The sequence below is a fragment of the Myotis lucifugus genome, unplaced genomic scaffold, assembly GCF_000147115.1.
Source record: "Myotis lucifugus unplaced genomic scaffold, Myoluc2.0 scaffold_21, whole genome shotgun sequence".
NCBI lineage: Eukaryota > Metazoa > Chordata > Mammalia > Chiroptera > Vespertilionidae > Myotis > Myotis lucifugus.
This window is the reverse complement of record NW_005871069.1, coordinates 9,450,104-9,477,959: the sequence shown is the minus strand read 5'-3', so window position 1 is coordinate 9,477,959 and position 27,856 is coordinate 9,450,104. Positions and strand designations below refer to the sequence as shown.

At 40.3% G+C, this 27,856-nt stretch overlaps 1 protein-coding gene, 1 non-coding gene and 1 pseudogene across 2 annotated transcripts in view; 1 reads left to right on the top strand and 2 right to left on the bottom strand.

Moving 5' to 3' along the window:
• The window catches only part of ATR (ATR serine/threonine kinase), a 156,865-nt gene that overhangs the window by 23,034 nt on the left and 105,975 nt on the right, over window positions 1-27,856 (top strand). The window contains exons 15-17 of the mRNA XM_014453216.2: window positions 6,716-6,901; window positions 23,951-24,043; window positions 26,348-26,478. Of these exons, the coding sequence (XP_014308702.1) occupies window positions 6,716-6,901; window positions 23,951-24,043; window positions 26,348-26,478 (410 nt within the window). The remainder of the gene's footprint in view (window positions 1-6,715; window positions 6,902-23,950; window positions 24,044-26,347; window positions 26,479-27,856) is intronic.
• On the bottom strand, window positions 18,929-19,803 carry LOC106696613 (annotated as a pseudogene).
• Window positions 23,615-23,721, bottom strand: LOC111825336. Its single transcript, XR_002828505.1, has one exon. It is a non-coding gene; the product is annotated as a U6 spliceosomal RNA (small nuclear RNA).

Genomic DNA, 27,856 nt, shown 5'->3' with positions numbered 1-27,856 from the left:
TTTTTGTCTGTTTCTTCCCATTTTTTCTTCTCTATTTTCTTGTATATTTCTAATTTCTCTCTTTCCTTTGATTGTATTCTCATTTTGTCTTTTTTATTGTTATTAATTTTTCTCAATTTATTTTATTTTTCTTTTTTCATTTTTTGCCTTTTTATCTATATCTTAATATGTCCATTGTTACTGTATGATAAATTCACTATTATTATTTAATTTTTCTGTTTCCTTTTCTTTTTCATTCCTATACTAGATTTTTTAGCTTCCTTTTTGATCCCATAATGCCATTTTTCTTCTTCTTTCTCCCTTTGTCTTTATATCCCCTCTAAGTTTTTGGTCTCGTGTCTTTTAATATTCTTTTTACTTAATTAATTTTGCTTTTCTTTTTCTTCTTTTTCCTTCTTAAACTTTCCTGTTGTTGCTTTGAGTAGTTTGATTTTCAAGGTGTTTTTGCTCCATCCTATTGTGTCTTCTGTTCTGTCAGCACCTGTATAACAACTAGCACAGCAAGATTGGTGTTGAGCTTCACTGTCAGCAAGTCAGAGGGGAGATTCCTCCCACGAAGGGGACATAAATAATCAAGTCCCAATTACAGCAGGAGAGCACAAATAATGCACAGAAGGGGCAGTTGTAGGGCATCCAACTCAGGAGATCAAAGAGACTGCACCACTGGACCCCTCGACACACTTTGTATATAAGGCCATCCCACAAAGACAGGGAGACATAACAGTTCTATCTCTTACATAGAAATGAATACAGAGAGACAGCTAAAATGGGGAGACAAATTAACAACCTCCAAATGAAAGACAAGGAGGAGTCTCCAGAAAAAAAATGAAATGGAGGCAAGCAACCTTTCAGACATAGAGTTCAAAGCAATTGTTATGAAGATGCTTTAGGAACTTAATGCAAACTACAACAACATGAAAAAGTAACGAGAAACCATGAACAAGAACCAGACCGAAAAGAATAATAATATATTTGACATTATGAACACACTGGAAGAAATTATAAGTTGATTGGATGAAGTAGAGGATTGAATAAGTGATTTGGAGGACGAGATAGAAATAAATACCCAATTAGAGTAGCAAATAGAAAAAAGAATTAAAAAGCAGGATTATAGCTTAAGGAAGCTCTGGGAAAAATTATGAAACCTAATAACATCCATATCATAGTAATACCGGAAGGGGACGAATATGAGCAAGAAACAGAGAAACTGACGAAATAATGATAGAAACCTTCCCCAACTTGGTGAAGGGAAATACCACACAAGTTGAGGAGGCACAGAAAGTCCTAGTCAAAATGATCCCAAAGAGACCCACATCTAGACACATCATAATTAAAATGGCAAACGTTAAAGACAAAGAATCCTAAAGGCAGCAAGAGATGGACAGAAAATTACCTACAAAGGAGATACCATTAGAATGTCACCTGACTTCTCAATAGAAACACTTCAGACCACAAAAGTAATGATAAGCAAAGGCCTGAACCCAAGACTATAATATCCAACAAGGCTTTCATATAAAATTGAAGGTGAAATAAAAAACTTTCCAGACAAAACAATAAAAATTAAAGGATACATTACCACTAAACCAGCAATGCAAGAAATGTTAAAGGGACTGTTTTAAGAAAAAAGGAGAGAGAGGATCATAGAAATAAAGAAAATAAAAATGACAATAAATACCTATCCTATATAATAAAACCCTAATATGCAAATTGTCCCCTCGACTGGGAGTTTGACTGCTTGCTATGATGTGTGCTGACCACTAGGATGCCAGGGCTCACACGCAGGGAAAGCCCCCATGCTCAGGTGCCGGGCACCTGCGAAGAGTCCCCCCCTGCACCCACGCTGCCTCCCCCAGGTGAGCTGGGCCACAGCTGCTGGGGCCATGGGGGCCAGTCAGGTTTCCTGTTGGTTTGCACAGGAGCCGGTCTCCGAGGCCAGCTGGGAGAGAGCACACTGCCCACCTGGCTTCTGTGTGGTGCCGCTGGTCAGCCCAGAGGCCCACGCTATGCCCCAGCTCACGGCGTCTGGCCATGCTCACTGCATCTTCGCATAGGGACTCAGGTGCTGTGACTCAGGCCGAGGGGGTCGCGTGGGGACCTGGGTGCCCAGGTGCTTCTCAGGGCCCAGATGTCAGCTGGGACCTGCCCTTAAACGCCAGACGCTCGCACTTCAATTGCTGGCCAGGCCTAGGGACCGCATCCTTGCACGAATTTCATGCACCGGGCTTCTAGTCAATAATAACCTTAAATGTAAGTGGAATAAATGCTCCAATCAAAAGAGATAGGGTGACTCAGTGGATAAGAAAACATGTAAGGGACGAAACCATAGAAATCTTAGAAGAAAACAGGCAGTAAAATGTAAGACATCTTTTGTAGCAATATGTTTATGGATACATCTCCTAGGGTGAGAGAAACCAAGGAAAAAATAAACAAATGGGACTACATCAAACTAAAAAGCTTTGCAAAGCAAAAGAAACCACCATCAAAATGAAATGGGAACCCACTATATGGGAGAACATAATTGCTAATGATACATCTGATAAGGGGTTAATCTCCAAAATATATAAAGTATTCATACAACTCAACAAAAGGAAGATAAAGAATCCAATTCAAATATGGGCAAAGGACCTGAATGGACACTTCTCCAAAGAGGACATGATCCATTTATGTAAGTCTACAAGAGACCCATCTCAGAACAAGAGATACCTACAGATTGAAAGTGAAAGGATAGAAAAGAATATTCCATGCAAATGGAAAGGAAAAAAAGCTGGGGAAGTTATACTCATATCTGACAAAATAGACTTCAAAACAAAGGCTATAATAAGAGACAAAGAAGGCTAAATAATACTAAAGGGAATGATTGAACAAGAAAATAAAATGCATGTAAACACACACGCACCCAAACAGTAGCATTGAAATACCTTAAACAAAACAAAAAAACTCTTGATGGACTTTAAGGAAGAGACAGACAGCAATACAGTCATAGTAAGGTACTTTAACACCCCGCTGACATCACTGGATAGATCAGTGATGGCGAACCTTTTGAGCTTGGCGTGTTAGCATTTTGAAAAACCCTAACTTAACTCTGGTGCCGTGTCACATAGAAATTTTTTGATATTTGCAACCATAGTAAAACAAAGATTTATATTTTTGATATTTATTTTATATATTTAAATGCCATTTAACAAAGAAAAATCAACCAAAAAAATGAATTCGCATGTCACCTCTGACACGTGTGTCATAGGTTCGCCATCACTGGGATAGATCTTCCAGACAAAAAATCCGCAAGGAAACAGATGACTTAAATGATAACACTGTATCTAACTAATATTTACGGAACATTTCACCCCAAAGCAAGGAAATATACAATATTCTCAAGCACACATGAAACATTCTCAAAGCTAGAACACGTTAGGGCTCAAAATAAATCTATACGAATTTAAGAAGATTCATATCATACTAAGCATCTCAGATCACAATGGCATGAAGTTAGAAGTCAACTACAATAACAACAAAAAACCTCAAAAACACCCAAATACATGGAAGCTAAATTGCAAGTTATTAAACAATGTGTGTATTACTAATGTGATAAAAAAAGATACTAAAAGCTTCCTGGAAACATGAAAATGAACACACAACCACCCAAAACCTATGGGACAGAGGAAGGCAGTCCTCAGAGGGAAGTTCATAGCATTACAGGCTTACCTCAATAAACAAGAAAAAGCACTAATAAATTAACCCTACAACTAAACGAATTGGAAAGAGAACAGGAAGAAAAGCCCAGAGGAACTATAAGGGAGACAATAAAGATTGGACCAGAAGTAAAAGACATAGAGATTAAAAAAACGGTACATAGGATCAATGAATCCAAGAGCTGGTTCCTTGAAAAGATGAACGATTGAGGAACCCTTAGCCAAACTTGTCAAGAGACAAAGAGAGAGGGCCTATATAAATAAAATCAGAAAGAGATGATATAACAATGGGCACCACAGAAATGAAAAAAGGATTGTAAGGTAATACTGTGAACACTATATGCCAACAAATTGGACAACCTGTGCGACATGGACAAATTCCCACATACACATTTACAAAACTCAATCAGGAAGAATCAGAAAACCTGAATAGACCAATAACAACTAATGAAATTGGAACAGTAATTTAAAAACTCCCAGCAAACAAAAGTCCTGGACCAGATAACTTCATAGGCGAGTTCTACCAAACATTCAAAGAACTAATACCTATCTTCCTCAAACTATTCCAGAAAATTCAAGAGGAAGGAACACTTTCAAGTTCTTTTTACAAAGCCAGCATTATCCTAATTCCAAAACCAGGTAAAGGCACTACAAAGAAAGAAAAGGCTAGTATCCTTGATGAACACAGATGTTAAAATCCACAACAAAATATTAGCACAACAAACCCAGGAATATATTAAAAACACACCATGATCAAGTGGGTTTTTTTCTGGGATGCAAGGCTGGAACAATTTTGGCAAATCAATAAATGTGATACATCACATAAACAAGATGAAAGATAAAATCTATATAATCATATCAATAAATACAGAAAAAGCATTTGACAAAATCCAGCACCCTTTTTTGATAATAACTCAGCAAAGTGGGAATAGAGGGATCATAACTCAACATAATAAAGGCGATATATGACAAACGTACCGGTACATCATACTCAATGGGCAAAAACTAAAAGCATTTCCCTTAAGAACAGGAACAAGGCAAAGATGTCCACTTTCACTGCTCTTAGCATAGAACTGAAAGTCCTAGGCATGGTGATCAGAGAAGAAGAGATATAAGGCATCCAAGTTGGAAAGGAGGAAGTGAAAATGTAATTATTCACAGATGTCATGATATTGTACATAGAAAACACTAGAGACTCCACCAGGAAACTATTAGACCTAATAAATTAATTTGGCAATGTAGCAGGATACAGAATTAATATTCAGAAATCTATGGCATTTTTATACACCAATAATGAACTCTCAGAAAGCCAAACTAAAAAAAAAATCCCATTTACTGTTGCAACAAAAAAATAATAAGATAGCTAAGAATAAACTTATCCAAGGAAGTAAAAGCTCTTGGACACAAACAATGGGTGGTAAAGACCTACAGTGGTGGGTAGTGGCTGGGCAGAGGGGGCAGAGGGGATGGGAAATGGGAGAAATCTGTAATACTGTCAACAATAAAATAAATTAGCATTAAAGAAAGCTGCAGTAACATTTTTGTCTGAAGGAGAGTGGTTAATTTATAGCCTATCCTAGAGTAATATAAGTTTAAATGGTATTATGCAAATAAGCTTTGTCCTGGGACTAGAGGAGCTTATTATATAAATAGAATTATTATTTTGTTATTTTCTTTGATCATTTCACCATAATGGCATATGATAATCATCCATTCATGGATCAGTTTCTCAGCTAATTTCATTTTAGGATTTTTTAATCGATTGGAACTATAAGTTGATGAATAATATGCAAGTAATTTTATCTATAGGAAGAAGCAGTTTCCTTTAAATGTAGTATAATGTCAGCATTTAGTTTACTTAATGCTCTGATTACAATTTTGCTCAGTTTCTTGGTAGTTTTTTAATTTAAAATAATAGCTGTGCATCTTTTTGGTGTCAGATTAGCAATGGTATTTGTAGACTACGAGACTACATGGGAACAGGAGAACCTGTACAATATGCATATGTGACTTTAGTATTTCCTCTGATGTTAATTTATTTCATGTATTTAATGATATGCCAGCAATTGATCTCTCTCCACATGAGAGTTGGTATATTTATTAATTTTGAGAAAAAAATCTGTATCATAGAGGTGAAATGATAATAAAATATTTGTAGAGTGCTTACTGCATGTCAGAAACTTTGATAAAAAAACTTATGTATCATTTCATTCACTGTTACCTAATGAGATAAAGATACTAACATTTTTCCATTTTATTGATAAGGAAACTAAGGCAGAGAGAGGTCAGATGAGGTAACTTGTTCAAGTTACAGCACAATTAATAAGTGACAAAGTTGGAATTTAAATTTCAGCAGTCTGACTAGAAAGGCTGTGCTCTAAGCCACTGTACTATAATGGTATTTCTTTTCAGGGAGTTAATGGAATTTAATTTAAAGCCTTATAGAAAACTAGGATTTCATTTTTAAATTTTATTTCCAAATGAAATCTGATCATTTCTCTTCATTATCTGTAGCCCATGGGAGACCAAGAACAAGATTAGAATAATTTCCATGGCCTATGTCTTTTTAAAAAAAATATATATTTTTATTGATTTCAGAGAGGAAAGGAGAGAGAGAGATAGAAACATCAATGATGAGAGAGAATCATTGATTGGCTGCCTTCTGCACGCCCCCCACTGGGGATTGAGCCCGAAACCTGGGCATGTGCCCTTGATTGGAATTGAACCTGGGACCCTTCAGTCCCCAGGCTAATGCTCTATCCACTGAGCCAAACCAGCTAGGGCACTCCATGGCCTATGTCTTTAAAATGAGTCTGAGAAATCATTCGGCATCTTGCTGTTTCTATAGCTGGACAACTCAGATCTTTATCCATTGTCTTTTAAAAATATCATCAGTAAATCTTACCACCTGATCTAGAGTTCTTGATTTACTAATAGTATATTAAAAAATCAGTATACTTATTTTTAGGATATTCGTATGGATAAAAGTTCTTAATTTTTTTTAAAAAACTGTATCTTTGGATTAGAATGAAACAGAAATTGAACTGGGGAGCCTGTTGAGACAAGATTTCCAAGGATTGCATAATGAATTATTGCTACGGATTGGAGAAAACTATCAACAGGTTTTCAATGGTTTGTCAATCCTTGCTTCGTTTGCATCTAGTGATGATCCATATCAGGGCCCAAGAGATAGCATATCACCTGAACTAATGGTAAGAAATGTGTTATGTGGTTTTTTCCCTCCTTTTTGTAGCTTAATTATGATACTGGTAAAACATCTGTTTTGTGCATTTTTCAAATGCCAGATAAGAGTTTAAATTTTAAATTGGGTGTTTAATTTTGAGAAGGTTGAAATTTAAATTGTATGATCACAGCAAGGCATTAACAACATATATTAGCTTGAAAAATTGATATTTTCAAATGATTTTAGATTTTATTTTTTCACTGGGTAAAATGTTTATGTGTCTTCACTACTTATGAACTGTAGATTGGAATACATTTGTATCTCTCCCCAACTACCCCTTTCTTGGAACAACATATTAAAACCTTTTCTAACAATGTTTAAATCCACTGTTGGATTTAAGGGAAATTACAGGATATGTTAACCTTTTTATCTTTTCCTATCTTAAATTTGTATCTGAAGTCATTTTACTATTTTATGTTTTCATCTGAAAACATGTAAATCCAAGGCTTACTATGTTTTTTTTTTTGATTGCCCTCCTTCCTTCAAGAGACTCTCAGGATTTCTATCTCTGCTTTCTCCTTTTCCATTCATTCTTTAGCCCATTCTAGTTCGACTCGGTTCTCATTATTCTCCTGAAATTCTTGTCAAGGTCAAAAACAGTCTTCCTACTGTCAAGTCCAGTAGTTACTTCTCCTTTCCAATTTCATTCAACTTTTCAGTAGCATTCAATGCAACTGACCATCCTTTCCTATGTGGCATCTATACCACATTTTATTTTTAACTTTATTTTTATTGTTGACACTATTACAGATGTCCCCATTCCCATCCCCCCTTTGCCCACCTCCCCTTTTCCCTCTGGCCATCACCACACTGTTGTCTGTGTCTATGGGTTATGCATATATGTTCTTTGGCTAATCCCTTCACCTTCATTCATCCAGTCCCCCTCTTCCTCCTCCCCTCAGACAGCTGTCAGTCTGTTCATGTATCCAGGCCTCTGTTTCTATTTTGTTCGTCAGTTAATTTGTTGTTGTTAATCCACACCAGAGGATATATTTTTTCCATTGATTTTTATTTTTTTTAATATATTTTTATTGATTCCAGAGAGGAAGGGAGAGGGAGAGATAGATAGAAACATCAATGATGAGAGTATCATTGATCGGCTGCCTCCTACACGCCCCCTACTGGGGATTGAGCCCGCAACCCAAGCATGTGCTCTTGACTGGAGTCAAATCCGGGACCTTCCAGTTCGCAGTCCAATGCTCTAGTCACTGAGCCAATCCAGCTAGGGCTCCATTGATTTTTTAGAGAGAGTGGAAAGGAGGGAGGAGGGGGAGGGAAAGATGTAGGGTGAGAGGGAGGAAGAGAGAGAGAGAGACATGTGAGATGGACCAATCGATTGTTTGCCTCCCACATGCACCCCAACTTGGAGTGGGGATCAAACCTGCAACTCAGGTACATGACCTTGACTGGAATCGAACCTGTGACCCTTCAGTGTACTGGCCAACGGTCTGACCACTGGACACACCAGCCAGGTCTCATCAGTTAGGTTTTCTGTTTTTTTAATTTAAATTTTTTATTCTTTAAAGTATTACATATGTGTCCTTTTCCCCCCATTGACCTCTCTCTGTCCACTCCCAGCCCCCCAGCACATGCCCTCACCCCCAACTGTTTATGTCCATTGGTTATGTTTATATGCATGCATACAAGTCCTTCGGTTGATCTCTTACCCCCCACCCCACCCTTCCCCAGCCTTTGCTCTGATGTTTAAGGATCTGTTAGATGCTTCTATGACTCTGGATCTATTTTTGTTCATCAGTTTATGTTATTCACTAGAGGCCCGGTGCATGAAATTCGTGCACTTGTGGGGGAGGTCCCTCAGCCCGGCCTGTGCCCTGTCGCATTCCAGGAGCCCTCGGTGGATGTCCGACTGACGGTTTAGGCCTGCTCCCCATAGGATGTCCGTCAGTCAGACATCCTTAGCGCTGCCACGGAGGCGGGAGAGGCTCCCACCACTGCTGCTGTGCTTGCCAGCCGTGAGCCCAGTTTCTGGCTGAGCAGCGCTCCCCCCATGGGAGCGCACTGACCACCAGGGGGCAGTTCCTGCATTGAGCATGTGCTCGCTGGTGGGCAGTGTGCACCATAGCGACTGGTCATTCTGCCGTTCGCTCAATTTGCATATTAGCCTTTTATTATATACGATTACATTCTACAAATGAATGAGATCATATGATATTTATCTTTCTCAGATTGGTTTATTTCACTTAGCATAATGCTCTCCATGTCTATCCATGTTGTTGTGAATGGTAAGAGCTCTTTCTTTGTTACAGCAGCATAGTATTCCGTTGTGTAGATGCAGCACAGTTTTATTTTTGTTGTTGTTTTGTGTTTTTTAAAATATATTTTGTTGATTTTACAGAGAGGAAGGGAAAGGGATAGAGAGTTAGAAATATCGATGAGACAGAAACATCAATCAGCTGCTCCTGCACACCCCCTACTGGGGAACGAGCCTTCAACCAGGGTACATGTCCTTGAACACAATCGAACCCAGGACCCTCTAGTCCAAGGGCGGTATCCACTGAGCCAGACAGGTTTTGGCAACCACAGTTTTTTAATCTACTCATCTGCTGATGGTCACCTAGGCTGTTTCCAAATCTTAGCTATTGTAAATTGTGCTGCTATGAACATAGGGGTGCATGTGTCCTTTTTGATTGGTGTTTCTGTCTTCTTGGGATATATTTCTAGAAATGAGATTACTGGGTTAAATAGGAGTTCCATTTTTAATTTTTTGAGGAAACGCCATACAGTTTTCCACAGTGTCTGCACCAGTCTGCATTCCCACCAGCAGTGAAAGAGGGTTCCTTTTTCTCCGCATCCTCGCCAGCACTGGTCTTTGGTGATTTGTTGATGATAGCCATTCTGACAGGTGTGAGGTGGTACCTCATTGTCGTTTTGATTTGCATCTCTTGGATGATTAGTGACTTTGAGCATGTTTTCATATGTCTCTTGGCCTTCTGTATGTCCTCTTTCGAAAAGTGTCTATATAGGTACTTTGCCCATTTTTTGATTGGATTGTTTATCTTCCTTTTGTTAAGTTGTTTGAGTTCCTTATAAATTTTGGAGATTAAACCCTATTGGAGAAACATTGGCAAATATGTTCTGCCATGCAGTGGGCTTTCTTGTTTTGTTGATGGTTTCTTTTGCTGTGCAGAAACTTTTTATTTTAATGTAGTTCCAGTTGTTTATTTTCTCTTTAGTTTCCTTTGCCCTAGGAGATGTATTGGTAAAGATATTGCTATGACAACTGTCTGGTATTTTGCTGCCTTTGGATTCTTCTAAGATTTTTATTGTTTCCCATCTTACATTTACGTCCTTTACCCATTTTGAGTTTGTTATTGTGTGTGGTGTAAGTTGGTGGTCTGTTTTCATTTTTTTTTTGCATGTATCTGTCCAATATTCCCAGCACCATTTATTGAAGAGACTGTTTTGACTCCACTGTTTGCTCTTGCATCCTTTGTCAAATCTTAATTGAGCATAATGGCTTGGGTCAATTTCTGGGTTCTCTGTTCTGTTCCTTTGGTCTATATGTTTGTTCTAGTGCCAGTACCAAGCAGTTTTGAGAAGATTGGCTTTGTAATATAGCTTGTTATCTGGTATTGTGATCCCTCCAACTTTGTTCTTCTTTCTCAAGATTGCTCCAGCTATTTAGGGTCTTTTTTTATTCCAGATGAATTTTTGGAGAGTTTGTTCTAGGTCTTTGAAATATGCCGTTGGTATTTTAATGGGGATTGCACTGAATCTATAGATTGCTTTGGGTAGTATGGACATTTTAATGATGTTGATTCTACCAATCCATGAATGTGGTATATTTTTCCATTTGTTTATGTGTTCCTCTCTCTCTTTTTACAGCATCCTGTAATTTTCAGAGTACAGGTTCTTTACATCCCCAGTTAAGTTTATTCCTGGTATCTTAATATTTTTGTTGCAATGCTAAATGGGATTTTTATTTATTTATTTTTTCTTTATTGATTAAGGTATTACCATTGCCCCTGCACCCCACCCCCACTCATGCCCTCACCCCCCTGATGTCTATGTCCTTTGGTTGATCTCTCCCTGTTTACCCTGCCCTCCCCTTTCTTCCCTCTGAGATTTGATGGTCTGATCCATGCTTCTCGGGGTTGTTTTTTTAGTTTCTCTTTCTGTGAGTTCATTATTGGTGTAAAAAAAAAAAGCCATAGATTTCTGGGTGTTAATTTCCTATCCTGCTACATTGGCGAATTCATTTACTAATTCTAGTAGTTTTTTGATAGAGCCTTTAGGGTTCTCTAAAGAATAATGACAATTTTATTTCTTCTTTTCCAATTTGGATGCCTTTTATTTCTTCCTTTTGTCTGATCGCTATGGCTAGCACTTCCAGTACTATGTCAAACAGGAGTGGTGAAAGTGGGCATCCCTGTCTTGTTCCTGTTCTTAGGGGAAATGGTTTTAGTTTTTGCTCATTGAGTATGATGTTGGCTGTAGGTTTGTCATATAAGGCTTTTATTATGTTAAGGTATGATCCCTCTATTCCCATTTTGCTGAGAGTTTTTATCAGGAAAGGGTGTTGGATTTTGTAAAATGCCTTTTCTGCATTAGTTGATATGATTATGTGATTTTTGTCTTTCAATTTTTTTATGTGATGTATCACATTAATTGATTTGTAGATATTGTACCAGCCTTGCATCCCTGGAATAAATCCCACTTGGTCATGGTATATATATGATCTTTCTAATGTAATGCTGTATCCGATTTGCTAGAATTTTGTTGAGGATTTTAGCATCTATGTTCATCAGGGATATTAGCCTGCAATTCTCTTTTTTTGTAGTGTCTTTATCTGGTTTTGGGATTAGCGTAATGCTGGCTTCATAGAAAGAGCTTGGAAGTGTGCCTTCCTTTTGAATTTTTTTGAATAGTCTGAGAAGAATAGGTTTTAGTTTTTCTTTGACTATTTTGTAAAACTCCCCTGTGAAGCCATTCGATCCAGGGCTTTTGTTTTCTGGAATTTTTTTGATTTCTGTTTCAATTTCATAAGTAGTTATCGGCCTGTTCAGGTTTTTTGATTCTTTCTGATTGACTTTCCGAAGCTTGTATTTTTCTAGGAATATGTCTATTTTGTCAACCTTTTCCAGTTTTTTTTGGAGTAGAGCTGTTCATTGTATTTTTTTGCAATCCTTTGTATGTCTGTGGGGTCGGTTGCTACTTTACCTCTTTCATTTCTGATTTTTTTTATTTGGGTCCTCTCTCTTTGTTTCTTGGTGAGCCTGGCTAGAGGTTCACCAGTCTTGCTTATCCTTTCAAAGAACCAGCTCTTGGTTTTATTGATCTTTTGTATTGTTTTTTTGGTCTCTATATCATTTATTTCTGCTCTGATCTTTTTTATTTCCTTCTTTCTGCTTACTGTGGGCTTTTCTTGTTGCTCTCTTTCTAATTCTTTAAGTTGCAGGGTTAGATAATTTATTACCATTTTTTTCTGTTTTTTTTAAAGAAATATATTTTATTGATTTTTTTACAGAGAGGAAGGGAGAGGAATAGAGAGTCAGAAACATTGATGAGAGAGAAACATCAATTAGCTGCCTCCTGCCTACCCCCTACTGGGGATGTGCCTGCAACCAAGGTCCATGACCTTGACGAATCGAACCGGGGAACCTTCAGTCCCCAAGCCGACGCTCTATCCAATGAGCCAAACCGATCAGGGCTTTTCTGGTTTTTTGAGGTAGGCCTATAGAGCTATGAACTTCTCTCTCAGGACTGCTTTCACTGAGTCCCATAGATTTTGGACTGTTGTGTTTCCATTGTCATTCATTTTCAGGATTTTTAAAATTTCTTCTTTGATCTCTTTGGTAACCCACTCATTGTGTAATAGCATGCCATTCACCCTCCAGGTGTTTGAATTTTTTCATTGTTTTTATTGTTGTTGATTTCTAATATTATGTCATTATGGTCTGAGAAGATGCTTAATATGATTTCAGTTTTCTTGAATTTGGAGAGACTGCTTGTGACCCAATATGTGGTCTATCTTTGAAAATGTCCCATTTGGACTTGATAATAATGTATATTCCTTAGCTTTGGGGTGAAATATTTTGAAGATGTCAATTAAGTCCATCTGATCTAGTGAGTCATTTAGGATTGCTGTTTCTTTGCTGATTTTTTGTTCAGAGGAATTATCAAGTGATGTCAGTGGGGTATTAAAGTCCCCTACTATACTTGTATTGTTGTCAATCTCTCCCTTGATTTCTTCCAGAAGTTTCTTTTATGTAGTTGGGTGCCCCTGTGTTGGGGGTATATGTGTTTTCCAGAGTCATATCTTGTTGTATTGATCCCTTTGGCATTATGAAGTGGCCTTCCTTTTCTATTGTTATGGCCTTCACTTTGAAGTCTATTTTTTCTGATATGTAAGTATTGCTACCCCAGCTTTTTTTTCATTTCCATTTGCCTGAAAGATATTTTTCCATCCCTTCACTCTCAGTCTGTATGCGTCCCTTGTTGTGAGGTGGGTCTCCTGCAGACAGCATATATATGGGTCATGTTTTCTTATCTATTCCACCACTCGCTGTCTTTTGATTGGAGTATTCAGTTCATTTACATTCAAGGTTATTATTGACTAGAGGCCTGATGTACAAAATTTGTGCAAGAGTAGGCCTTCCTTCTCCTGGCTGCCGACACTGGCTTCCCTCTGGCATCTAGGATCCGGGCTTCCCTCCGGCACCAGGGACCCAGGTTCCCTCTGGCCACCGGCAGGAATGTAGGACCTGGGCTTCCCTCCGGCTGCCAGCAGGTACCCGGGAGCCAGGCTTCTCTCGCAGCTGTAGCTTCGTCCAGAAGGTCATCTGGTCTAATTAGCATATTACGCTTTTATTATTATAGCTAGGTACTTGTTTGTAGCCAATTTTATTTTTTGTGCCTGTATTCCTTCTTCCCTTTTTATTTCTCCTTTTTACAACAGTCCTTTTAGCATTTCTTGCATTGCTGACTTGGTAATGATAAACTCCTTTTGGCTTTTTTTTTCTGTGAAGCTCCTGATTTCCCCTTCAATTTTGAATGATAGTGTTGCTGGATAGAGTATTCTTGGACTCAGTCCTCTGCCCTGCATCAATTTATATACTTCCTTTCATCCCTTTCTAGCCTGATGTGTTTCTGTTGAGAAATCATTTGATAATCTAATGGGAGATCATTTTTTGGTAACTCTCTGTCTCTCTCTTAGAGCCTTTAAGATTCTCTCTTTGTCCTTAACATTTGCTATCGTAACATTTTCATCTTGTTTGGGACTCTCTTGTGAGTGCTTGTGTGACTCTCTTCTTTCCCAAATTAGGGAAGTTTTCTGACATTATTTCTTCACGTAGGTATTCTAACCCTTGCTCCCCTTCTTGTCATTCTGGCACCCCTATTAAACGTATGTTGCTTTCTTTCATGTTGTCCCAAAGCTCCCTTAGGCTCTCCTCCTGCCTTTTAATTTTTTTCTCCAGTTGCCATTCAGATTGTATGTGTTTTGCTGCCCTGTCTTATAATTCACGAGTTTAGTCCTCTGCTTCTTCTAGTATACAGTTGAAACCTTCCATAGTGTTTTTTATTGTCGCTATATTACTCTTTATTTTCTCTCAATTCTTTTTAAAAAAAATATATTTTATTGGTTCTTTACAGAGAGGAAGGGAGAGGAATAGAGAGTTAGAAACATCGATGAGAGAGAAACATTGATCAGCTGCCTCCTGCACACTCCCTACTGGGGATGTGCCTGCAACCAAGGTACATGCCCTTGACTGGAATCGAACCTGGGACCCTTGAGTCCGCAGGCTGATGCTCTATCCAATGAGCCAAACAGGTTAGGGTTTTTCTCTCAATTCTTACATAAATTGTTGATTTTCTCAAACATCTTCTTTATGAACTGTACGACCCTTATTCTGAATTCTTTTCCTGACAAATTGCATGCTTCCATTTCATTTAGTTCCTTTTCTGGCATTTCCTTTTCTTTCCTTTGGGGTTGTTTCTTTGTCTTCCCTTTTTGCTCTCACCGAAGGATCTAGCTGTTGAGTTGCACTGTGCCTGTGACTGCAGCGGTGGGCTTGGCGGCAGCTTGCACAGTCACCAGGCCCGGGATTGATTCGTCTGGCTTGGCGGCAATTTGTGTGGTCACAGTGCCCGGGATTGTTGTGTGAGGCATCTGGTGTTGCTGCGTAGGGCTTGGCTGCTCACATTTGTTTGCGGTGCCTAGGATTTCTGTGTCGGGCTTGGTAGCTGCTACTGTCCAGGGTTGCTGCATGATGCACCTAGGGTTGCTGCATCGGGCTTGGCTGTTTGTCCATGGTCGTGGAGCCTGTGTTTGCTTTGTAAGGCTTGGCTGTTCTGGCACGGATGTGGATTCCCTGGGTTGCTGTGTAAGGCTTGGCTGTTTGCACACGCGGAGCCTGGGGTTGTTGTGTAAGGCTTGGCTTTTCTTGCGCAGTCGTGGTCCCTGGGGCTTAAGCGTCTGGCTGGTGGGTGGGGAGTGTGCTCCGGAACTTTTAGGGAGGCTTTAGTCTTGGTGTTCCTGATCCACAGCTGAGGTAGTACATGCCTGGTCGGAGTGGTTGTAGGGTTCCTGGTGGTGTCTGAGGGTACCCTGGGTGGAAGTGAGCCTGGGCTTCCAGTCACAGCATCTTTCCACTTCATGATGGTGCGGGCTTTGAGGCAGAGCCGGCTGCCCCAGTGTCAGGGCCAGCCTGACAGGGTTGAGCCGGGCTGAGGCAGGGAGGTGGGAATTGAGAAAAGAAAGAAAGACAGGAAAGCGGGGTCGGGAGGACCCCAGTTCTCGAAGAACTGAAGCGAGTTTATTAGCCACACAATCTTATTTATACACAACACACTGAATAGGAGGTCTGTCAAGAGGAATGTATTCTTTGTTCCTCTTAATCTCTAAGGGAGAGACACAGCAGAAGGACAAGTTCTCAGTACAGCAGATCTCAGTAAATAGTTACAGACTTCTTGGTAAGCCATGAAAGGCTGTTCTCATTCTACAAATGTTGCTCTCATTCTACTGATAATCGCCATCCAAACAAGTCTGGAAAAACTGTGTGGGTAAGGGTCCCCAGCCTTGCTAGCCCCTTCAGGTGCAAGGACCTTGCCAGCTTACATCTGGCCCCCAACACCCCAGGAGAGATTGCAGCAGTAGCAGAGGTTGCCGGCTAGGGGAGCCTGGTCTGCCAACTTCCAACGTCCTGTAGAATCTAACTGTCTCTCACTTACACACATACACACCCCACACATTCACACACTCCCATTTTGCACCCTCACTCACTGATACTCTCTCCCTCACTGTTTCAGGATTCTTAACATGATAAACGCCAAGCTTGTTTTGTCTTCTGCACAGAAAGTATAGTGTCAGTCACTGGTGACTGACAAGGCGCTTAATGTGTTAAGATATAATCCCACAAGTGTGATTGCTGGTGCAAAAAGAAGTTCCATTTTTAATTTTTTGAGGAAACTTCATACTGTTTTTCACAGTGGCTGCACCAGTCTACATTCCCCAACAATGATGTACTAGGGTTTCCTTTTCTCCACATCCTTGTCAGCACTTGTCATTTGTTGATTTATTGATGGTAGCTACTCTGGCAAATGTGAGGTGCTTTATTATTGTGCTTTTAATTTGCAAGTCTCTGATGATTAGTGACATTGAGCATTATTTCTTGTGTCTCTTGGCCACCTGTATGTCATCTTTGGAGAAGTGTCTTTTCCAGTCCTTTTCCTATTTTTCCCCCCTTTTTATGCATAATCCCACTTTTAATATATACATCTGATATAGGAAACTGAAACTTCGGTTTCAGAAGAGAAAGAAAATAGCTGAATTTGGCATTTTAGTAGCATGCCATAAAATTCATCATGATTAATTTCCCATTAAATTATGGACATGGCTGTATCACATTTCGTATTATCAACAATAGCAGTAAGAAAAAAAAAACTAAACTAAAACAAACAAGAAATCCAAGCAGTGCCTGACAAACCATCTGTGGTGACAAAGGTATGTGTCCTGTGAGCATACCTTTCTTCTACCAGATTTAGGACACAACATGAAAAGGTGAGAATGTTCAGAGGAGGTTATTCTTTGCTGAATTCTAGTATCCAAATAAGCGATTCAGCAGATTTTGAACACTTTTCCTTATTTAACAACAATAACAAAAGATGGATAGAGAAATACACGTACACATAAACCCCAAAGTGCTAAAGTTAAGCATTAACAAACCAGGTTAATGATTTATGATCAGTTTCCAGAACTCCAACTATAAAAAATACAAAGTGCTCCTCAATACTATTTTTGCAATTGTTTGTAAGGGTAAGCATCAAGAAAAAGAAAACATATCATTGTATAAACCAGCTAAACTTTGACACAGAGAATTGAATAATTTTTGATGCTACATCACAAACAACTTCTGATGTATATCTTATGTGAAAAGGTTTTTACAAATCCATATATATAATAAAAGTGTAATATGCTAATTAGACCGGACAGCCTAACAACCTTCCGGACGTCATTCTGGACGAAGCTGCGGTGGCGGGGGCCAAGGCAGAGGCGGTTAGGGGTGATCAGGCAGGCATGAGAGTGGTTAGGGGCAATCAGGCAGGCAGGAGAGTGGTTAGGGGCAAAAGGGCGGGCAGAAAGGTGAGTGGTTAGGAGCCAGCGGTCCCAGATTGCGAGAGGGTGAGGCTGGGCTGAGGTACCCCCCTCCTGTGCACGAATTTTGTGCACTGGGCCTCTAGTCCTATATAATAAAGCTGGAATATGCAAATTGACCATCACTTTGCGACAAAGATGGCAGCGCCCACAGCCAATAAGGAGGGAATATGCAAATGGACACAACAAAGATGGCTGCAGCCAGGCCGGGCCACTTGCGTCATCACCATGGTGACGACACAGGCATTCCACCCTCCCCAGCCATTCCGGGCCTCTGGGCAGCACATGAAGGTGGAAAGGCCGAGCGAAGGCGGAAAGGAGGCTCCCGGCCGGAGCGAAGGCAGTAGGCGGTTCTGGTCAGAGCAGAGGCGGTGCCGGCAGCCAGGGGAAGGAAGGCCTATTCTTGCACGAATCTTCGTGCGTCAGGCCTCTAGTACATATATAAAAGACTTAGCCGACAAACTCTCATCGACTGGTTGCTATGACATGCACTGACTACCAGGGGGCACACACTCAATGCAGAAGCTGCCCCATGGCATTCAGTGCACTCCCACAGTGGGAGCGCCGTTCAGCTGACCAACCTGTCCTGGCGGCCCACCAGCCTGGCAACAGCCACTCACTCCCTCAGTAGTCCTGCAGGTCCAATCTCTGGAGAACAGGCCAGGCACCGATGGACTGGTGCCGCCAGCATGATCCCAACAGTGCTGCTGGCCTCCTCGAGGTTGGTCTCGGGTACCATGGCTGCTTTCCCTCCCTAGATGCTCGGCAAGGAAGAAACGATATAAAAGTGGCTGCCAGGTGGCTCCTGACAACCAGTGCAAACATCAGTGGGATGTATTTATATCTTGGGCCGGCAAGGGTGCTTCACCACCCTCCTGGAGGGCCAAGTGAGTCCAGGCTCCCCTCCGTCCCCCTTGGGACCGACACCAGATGCAGGGCTCATGTCTGGTGAGCACTGCTGTGGCTGCTTGAGCCTCTCCTGATCAGGACTAACTGGATGCGAGCCCGAGGCAGGCGCAGCGGGGCCGGGATGAGCAAGAGTGGCAGGTGGTGTTGGACTGCGGGTTTCAGCTCGATCTCCACAGGCCAACCCCAAGGGACCCCATCCGTGCACGAATTCGTGCACTGGGCCTCCATTATGATATTTCCCTTAGGTCAGTGGTCGGCAAACTGCGGCTCGAGAGCCACATGTGGCTCTTTGGCCCCTTGAGTGTGGCTCTTCCACAAAATACCACATGCGGGTGGGCACGTACAGTGCGATTGAACTTCGTAGCCCATGCACAGAAGTTGGTATTTTGTGGAAGAGCCACACTCAAGGGGCCAAAGAGCCGCATGTGGCTCATGAGCCGCAGTTTGCCAACCACTGCCCTAGGTGATGCTTCAGGTCAAATGCCGAGTTATGGTACTAAAAGCTTATGAAAGTTCAGTTTGTATCCATGCTTCCATTAATTGTAAATTGACGTGAACCTTTCTGAGTGAACTGACGCCAGTAACTATCATTCATGCACTTGGTGGTTCTCTCAGTATAGCAGGTCACTGTTTTAATGTAAACCTTCAGGCTTCTTTCAAGTAACTGATTCCAAACATGAAGTGAATATAGTTAAATAAAGCTCTTTGCAGCATGGTTGTGTCAACATCCTGTGGGTGGCTGTAGTATTGTAGGTGAGACTGTAGATCATGCGAAACTTTTCAAGAAGATGTCCAATGTCAGAATAAAGTCTGTTCACCCGGGAGAACCCATGACTTTCCCAGGTATAGTCTGAGCTCAGGATGTTGGCAAATGCTCTTCTGGTCTGACAAAGTCTACCTACCCAGAATCGGGAGACCTCAGGTGGTCTAATCATGTCATCCTCCAAATCTGTATGGGGAAATCAATGAAAAGTATCTTCAGAGACAACGAAACGAATTTCTTCTCAAAATAAGTGGTCATTTCTTCCTGAGATGCGTCTTCATCTTCCCTTTCTTCTTGTTGCCTTTTCATTCTTTCCAGTAAGACCTCTAGCTCAGAGAATATACATTCCCAAAGTCGTTGCTTGTAAGGGATATATTCTTTATGTTGTCATTAGTAAGGTCACAAACACAGAACTTGTTTACTGATATTAGCCTGAATCCATTGGAGATTTCTGGAACTCTCTCTGGATTGAGAGAGGATGGCAGAGACTACTACCAAAAATGAAGCTTGCCAAAGCATGATAATATGCCAGTAGAACCATAGTATGTACCAGTTCAGTCAGAGACAATTTATTTTCTCCAGTTTAAATTTCTGAATGTGCTCCCTCCCAATTAAAAAAGTGGCACACGGACCAGACCATTCAGTGCCTCAGCCCCTCCTATCAGTCTCAATGTGTTTTCTTCTTTACTTCTCTAGTTGTAGGACTTCCATTCAACCAGCTTTCAGGCAGTTCTGGATGATAGTTCTGTATTTTAGTTATAATTTTGATGTGGTTGTGGGAGGCAGTGATTACAGGCTTTTACCAATGTCGCCATCTTGGTTCTACCCCAACAAAGGGTCTATTTTTATTGTCATGTCAACGTTAAAGAGAGCGAGCAGGTAATGTTAAAGAATCCAGTGTGTAGAAAATTTGTGCTCCTCTTAGTCCTGGGCAAGGAGAGGAAATGGTGTTACCAGAACCTGGTGGGGTGCTAGAATTATGGTGTGGGGGGAGGTCTATCACTATACCGGGATGTAGCCACCACCAGAAACACCTCAAAACAAAGAAGGGGCAGGAAATTTAAGTGTCATGCTTTTCCCTCCTGCTCTCAGTTCCTCCATTGGTGCTTCCTGTTGAGTAAATTTATTGGGAGGCCAGAGAGAGGGATATTGAGGATGAAATCTGGTAAGCCTCCCACGTACATAGCAGTGCAGAAAAGGGCAGAGGATGGATCTGAGTATGAGAGAGGATGGCAGAGACTATCCAACTTCCTCTTTGTCATCTCTGCTTCCCTGTCATAAGCATCTCAAGTCTAAACATAACATGTCCATTAGAAATCTTCGCTTTCCTTCTCTCATCTGTTTATCTCATAGTCTTCCCTATCTCAGAAAATGGTACCACTATCAACCTAGTTGCTCAAATAAAAACCTGGGAGGCATTCACAAGCCCTCCATTTCCTTATGCTTTATAATATCAGAAGTCCTGTCACATTTCTCTCCAAAATATATCTTTCCATCTCTGCTGCCACTACCCTCATGCAAGTGACCATCATCTTTCTTCCAGACAACTGCAACACATCCTAACTATTCTCTCCCTTCACTCTTCTCGTCCTACAACTTTACTCAGTTATTTACACAGCAAAGTGCTCTTTTTACAACTTAAACTTATATCATTGCCGAAATTTCTTCTATGGTTTTCATTGCTCTTAAAGTAAAATCTGTAAGACTGTATGTGATCTGTCTAACTTTCCACCCTCATATTGTACAACTTTTTTTCTTCCATTCTCCCTAATTTGTAGCATTGTTTTATTTGTGTTTCTTAAGCATGTCAAATTTTTTCCTGCTTCAAAGCCTTTGGACTAGTCTATTAGATTAATAATACTTGAAATAATCTCCTGGACCTTTCTCATTCTTCTTTTTTAAAAAAAATATATTTTTATTGATTTCAGAGAGGAAGGAAGAGGGAGAGAGAGATAGAAACATCAATGATGAGAGAGAATCATTGATCGGCTGCCTGCTGCACGCCCCACACTGGGGATCAAGCCCACAACCCAGGCATGTGCCCTTGACCAGAATCGAACCTGGGAACTTTGAGTTCCCAGGCCGACGCTCTATCCAGTGAGCCAAACTGGCTAGGGTCTTTCTCATTCTTTTTTTTAAAATATATTTTTATTGATTTCAGAGAGGAAGGGAGAGGGAGGGAGAGATAGAGACATCAATGATGAGACAGAATCATTGATTGGCTGCCTCCTGCATGCCCCACACTGGGGATCAAGCCTGCAACCCAGCATATGCCCTGACCAGGAATCAATCAACCATTCATAGGTCGATGGTCAACCACTGAACCATGCTGGCCGGGCCTCTTTCTCATTCTTAGATCTCAAGAGTTTCCTGATCCTCTTATCTGAACTCTCTCATCCTAGCTCTTCTCTCTCTCATGTGATCATGCTTATTTCCATATAGCACTTATTGTAAACTTATTTACGTATTTACTTATTTATGTCCTCCACTCATATTAGTCTCTCATTTAAACTAGTAGGGAGAAAGTAATTTGCTGATATTATGTACCTGAACCTGGCATAGTATTCTAGGCATAGATAATAAATATTTGGTGAGTGGTAGATGAATGAACTCTTTGTCTAAATTCAAGGTCTTTAAAATTAGAATGTTGACATATATACTCTGTGAGTATCATCTGTGTCTGCTTTTTATTTAAGAAGCTTGGGCTGGAACCATGCAATTAGTGAATTATGGGTTATTAAGCCTAAAAATAAGTTTAGGCCAAATCAGAAGTTTGCAAATTAAATGTAATTTAGGCTTGAATGACATGTGATTCTCTATGTTTGGCAAGAGAAAAATTTATCCCAGCATCTACAGAGACACCTTGGACAGGAAACTTATTTTCTATTATGTGCTGGCACACACCTCCTACTCCACCCCTCCCCTTGGCAGTGTATGTAACCTTGAGATTCCCAAATCAGGTGCTTCACCATCAAGCAATACACATTTCTTCCAGAGTTGGAAAATACTTTAATTGCTACTTTTCCGCAGCTCTTTTTCTTTCACCTTTTCCTGACTGTATATAAAGAGTTTGAAAGAGAGGAATATTCTTTGCAAATTACTCACATTCCAAGTTTGTTATAATATTAACAACTTAAATTTATTTAACTCTTTACTGTATTCTCTGTGCTTGACACATGTTATATTTAACCTCTACAAGTGTATGTAATAGGTGCTTTCTTTGTTCCCATTTTACAGAATCAGAGGAGTTAAGTAACTTATCCAAAATCACACACTAGGACAGTGATGGCGAACCTTTTGAGCTCGGCGTGTCAGCATTTTGAAAAACCCTAACTTTGGTGCCGTGTCACATATAGAAATTTTTTGATATTTGCAACCATAGTAAAACAAAGATTTATATTTTTGATATTTATTTTATATATTTAAATGACATTTAACAAAGAAAAATCAACCAAAAAAAATGAGTTCGCGTGTCACCTCTGACACGTGTGTCATAGGTTCGCCCATCACTGCACTAGGAAGTATCAAAATTGGGATTCAAACCCAGGTCTGGCTGACTTAAAGTCTCCTCTAGGACCTTCTTTCAAGAAAGAATTAATACAGCCCTAACCTGTTTAGCTCAGTGGGTAGAGTGTTGGCCTGCCCGGGTTCTATTCTGGTCAAGGCTATGTACTTTGGTTATGGGCTTGATCCCTAGTAGGAGGCAGCTGATTGATGTTTCTTTCTTATCGATGTTTCTAACTTTCTATCCTTTCTCTTCCTCTCTGTAAAATCACTAAAATATATTAAAAAATTAAAAAAGAAAGAATTAATACAAAGTGCCACATTCAGCCTGGCCAGTGTGGCTCAGTAGTTGAGTGTTGACCTATGAACCAGGAAGTCCAGGTTTGATTCCTGGTCAGGGCACATGCTTGGATTTGGGCTTGATCCCCAGTCGGGGGCATACAGGAGGCAGCCGAACAATGATTTCCTCTCATCGTTGATATTTCTGTCTCTCTCCTTTTTTCTTCCTTTCTGAAATTAATAAAAATATTTTAAATAAACATAAATAAAGTGCCATCATAGTGATACCTAATCTATAACTATTGATGCCCGTAGCCTGAGCTGGAACCATGAATTAGTGAATTATTTCTTTACCACTATTACCTCAGGGGATATTGACCCCTATGTTAGACCATTGTTTTGGCAGGGTACCTTTTTTTTTTTCCCAGCTTAGCTCTAAATGCTCTCTAGAATGACAGTCAGTTGTCTTTCCTAGTCTTCTCCTTAAGATAAATGTCCTCTCCACTCTGGATCCTGATGTGAATCAGATCCTGAGGATCCCACCCCAGCTCAGTCCAGAATTCAAAAGCTTATTTTCTTGTACAGTACTATTTAATCATATATTTTTTTTAAAAAATATGGAACGCTTCACGAATTTGCGTGTCATCCTTGCGCAGGGGCCATGCTAATCTTCTCTGTATCGTTCCAATTTTAGTATATGTGCTGCTGAAGCGAGCACTATTTAATCATATTTTGTAATGGTGGTTATAAATCAGTTTCATGAATTTAAAAAATACTAGATGTGAAAATAATATGCATTTGGAGAAACTTAATTCACCAAGTATCTATTTCTGTTATTCTAATAGGCAAAATAGAAATGATGGTAGTTAAAGAATCAAATTATTGGTTTATAAAATTTTATCTGTATAAACTTTACATAATTATCTGTTTGTTTGTTTTCCCCTTAGGCTGATTATTTGCAACCCAAGTTGTTGGGCATTTTGGCTTTTTTTAACATGCAGTTACTGAGCTCCAGTGTTGGCATTGAAGATAAGAAAATGGTAGGTAGTGATAGTTGAGTTGCAGAGTGATGAAATAGAACTCATGTAGAATATGCAGGAGACATGACTTTTGCTACTACCTACAAACATTCAAAGATAAGAAATAATGAAATGTGATATTCTGTATTACTGAACAACTTGTGTAAGCTTTTGGGGAGTCTAAAAAGAGGAATTATATTATTTGCAGTTCTTTTTTAAATAAGGTACAGAAAATCCAAACCAAATTGGCTTACTGCAATTTGTTGGCTCTGTAACTAAAAGTAGAGGGATAATATAGCTTCAGGTATTGTTTGATTTTGAACACAGTGTTCTACAATCAGTTTCTTTTTATTCTATTTTTTAAAAATGTATTAAAATTTTTTTAATGTTGACATTATTACAGGTGTCCCCCTCTTCCTTCCCTTTGCCACCCTTCACCTCCCTACTCCCTTTCCCTTGGCCTTCACCAAAGTATTGTCTGCATCAGAGTATGAATATATATGTTGTTTAGTTAATCTCTTCACCTTCTTTATCCAATCACTTTACTTTGGTACCAGCCAGTCTGTTTCATAGTGTCCATGTTTCCAGTTGCATTTTGTTCATCAGATTATTTTATTCATTAAATTCCACACATAAATGAGATCGTATGGTATTTGTCTTTCTCTGACTGGTTTATGTCACTTAGCATAATACTCTTCAGGCTCATCCATGCTGTCACAAAAGGTAAGAGTTCCTTCTTTTTTACAGCTTTAGCTCAAATATCCTTGGATTGTTCTATGCTTAAGTGCCAGGTATTGGCCCCAATAGTTTCAGGCTCACCTAATCACAGCATTTAGCTCAGTGGGAAAAAAGAGACCACCAATCACTGATAGCTCAAAGAACGGTTGCATAGTTGAATTTATTAGTCCACATTGGTCTGATGTGGCTCATGGTCCATGCTGTTTTTGAATACCAAAAATGCTGAGTTATCTACAGTAAGTAAAGTAGTGTTAGTTACTTGTCAGTTTATGTTTAAATGTATTTGGCACAGTATCGTTTAATTATGATTGCTGACCACTGGAAATTTTTGTCCATAGATTAGGATAGAAGTTTAAATAATGCTTTGTTTTCTATCACTGCAGTCAGTAAAATTATAGTAAAAATTTTTGAATAGAATTTTATTTCAGTCTGTATTACCCTTAATAACCTTAAGGAGCCAAGAAAAACATGGTAAAATATTAAACTCTATGAACTTAAGCAACGAGTATTCATTCTTTGGTGTTAACTGATAAATTTAATCCCCCAAACAACTTCTAGTTCATCTGTATGGAATCTTCCTTATTGTTTTCCCAAGTGAGAGAATCTCAAATTTAAGAAAACTAGAGTCTTTTTTAAATCACAAAGAGCTTGCATATTTTGGCATATAGTTAATGTCATCTAGGCAGTTCCTTTACCCCTTCATTATAATCTGGAGTTGTTGATACAAGTCTGATTATGTGTTTCACACACAATGGAATGTGTGTATTATTTTCTGGGTATGTTACCAGCTACTTATTTGTTTCACTAAATTCAGAGCATCTTGAACTTAGTACCATTATGACAAAAATGCATGTACTATATAGCAGTTTGGGATGGATTTATAGAAAGTTTTATATATATATATTTCAATCCTCAAGCAAGGATTTTTTTTAATTTATATTATCTAGAGAGAGGGAGAGAGAGAGAGATGGAGGGGGGGAAGAGAGAGAGAGAAACATATATTAGTTGCCTCCCATTTATGTCCTGACTGGGGATTGAACCCACAACCTTTTTTGGTGTAAGGAATGATGTTCCAACCAACTGAGCCAACTGGGCCAGGACAGATACTGTATTCTTAATAAATTTGAAAAATCACTGGCTAGAGGAGACCAGCAGGCCTAAAACAACAAATTACCTTCAAGGGAAAGAACATACAAAACAGAACTCATATTTTTCAAACTCTTAATTCCTACATAAGACGTTGGACAAAATGAACTGGACAGCATTTATTAGCCAGTGGTTCTCAACCTTCCTAATGCCGTGACCCTTTAATACAGTTCCTCATGTTGTGGTGACCCCCAACCATACAGTTATTTTTGTTGCTACTTCATAACTGTAATTTTGCTACTGTTATGAATTGTAATGTAAATATCTGTTATGTATATGTGTTTTCCAATGGTCACGACCCACAGGTTGAGAACCGCTGTATTAGACCTTGTGTTTCCAGAGAATAGATAACTACTCCAAGATTAGAATGTTTTTACTGCTCATCTCCTCCTGTCATCTTATTTCTATAAATAAGATGTTAAAGCCCTACTTACTTTTTAGGCCTTGAACAGTCTGGTGTCCTTGATGAAACTGATGGGACCCAAACATGTCAGTTCTGTGCGGGTGAAGATGATGACCACCTTGAGAACTGGTCTTCGATTCAAGGATGATTTTCCTGAATTGTGTTGCAGGTAAGTAACTGCCTTAATTTATTAGATTTTGTTTTGCATTTCACAGGAATACTAACCTGAATCCTTATCTCCTTGAGGGAAATTGGGTTCAAACCATAAATAATTAAGATAGAAAGCCGATTTGTATTGGAAAGGGAATGTATTTCCTTAAAAACATTTTACTGTGAAATGTTGTAAATACTGAAACATAGAATAATATAGTGAATCTCTCCACATACCTGTTTTTCAACCTCGGCAGTTGTCAACATTGCTAATCTATAATAATAAAAGCATAATATGCTAATTAGACTGGACATCCTTCTGGAGGAAGCCGGGGCTGCAAGGGAAGCCTGGGTCTTGGGTGCCTGCTCGCGGCCAGAGGGAAGCCTGGGCCATGGGTGCCTGCCGGCGGCCGGAGGGAAGACCGGGTCCTGAGTACCAGAGGGAAACCTGTGCCAGCAGCCAGGGGAAGGAAGGCCTACTCTTGCACGAATTTCGTGCATCAGTCTTCTAGTCTACACTAATAAAAGAGAAACATGGTAATTAGCGTACAACCGCTACCCTTCCCATTGGCTGATCAGCATATCCTTATGCAAATTAACTGTCAGCCAAGATGGCAGCCGGCAGCCATGCACTGAAGCGAACAGGGAGGCTTGCTTGCTCCAGTGACGGCTGACTCCAACGTTCCCCGCCTGAGTTGCCGGCCTCTCAGCTGCAACTCTAAGCAACTATGTACTATGTTGCAAATAAGAAGCTAAACAAAACCCCAGAAACCAGCTTTCAGTCAGCCAGGTTCAGCCAGCCGGACCGCAACATTGTATCAAATACAGAAGGAAAAACAAAGGCCAGAAACCGGCTTTCAGCAGCCGAGGCCTCAGAGCTAAAGCTGGCCCAGAATAAAAAAAAAAAGAAAAAAAGGAGCTGTTGGGAGCTTTAGTCACCCGCCAGCCGGAAAACAGCCCTCAGCCCCTCACCCAGACTGGCCAGGCACCCCAGTGGGGACCCCCACCCTGATCCAGGACACCCTTCAGGGCAAACCAGCCGGCCCCCACCCGTGCACCAGGCTTCTATTCTATATAGTAAAAGGGTAATAATGCCTCCCGGCACCGGGATCAGCGGAGCAGCGAGGCCTCCCGGCACCAGGATCAGCGTGACAGGGGGCAGCGCCCAAACCCCCTGATCACCCTGCGGCTCTGTGTGTGACAAGGGGCGGGGCCACAACCTCCCTATCTGCCCTGCTCTTTGCCTGATAGGGCGGAGCTCCCCAATCCCCTGATCGCCCTGCGGCTCTGTGTGTGACAGGGGGGAGCTCCCCAACCCCCTGATCGCCCTGCGGCTCTGTGTGTGACAGGGGGGAGCTCCCCAACCCCCTGATGCCCTGCGGCTCTGTGTTGACAGG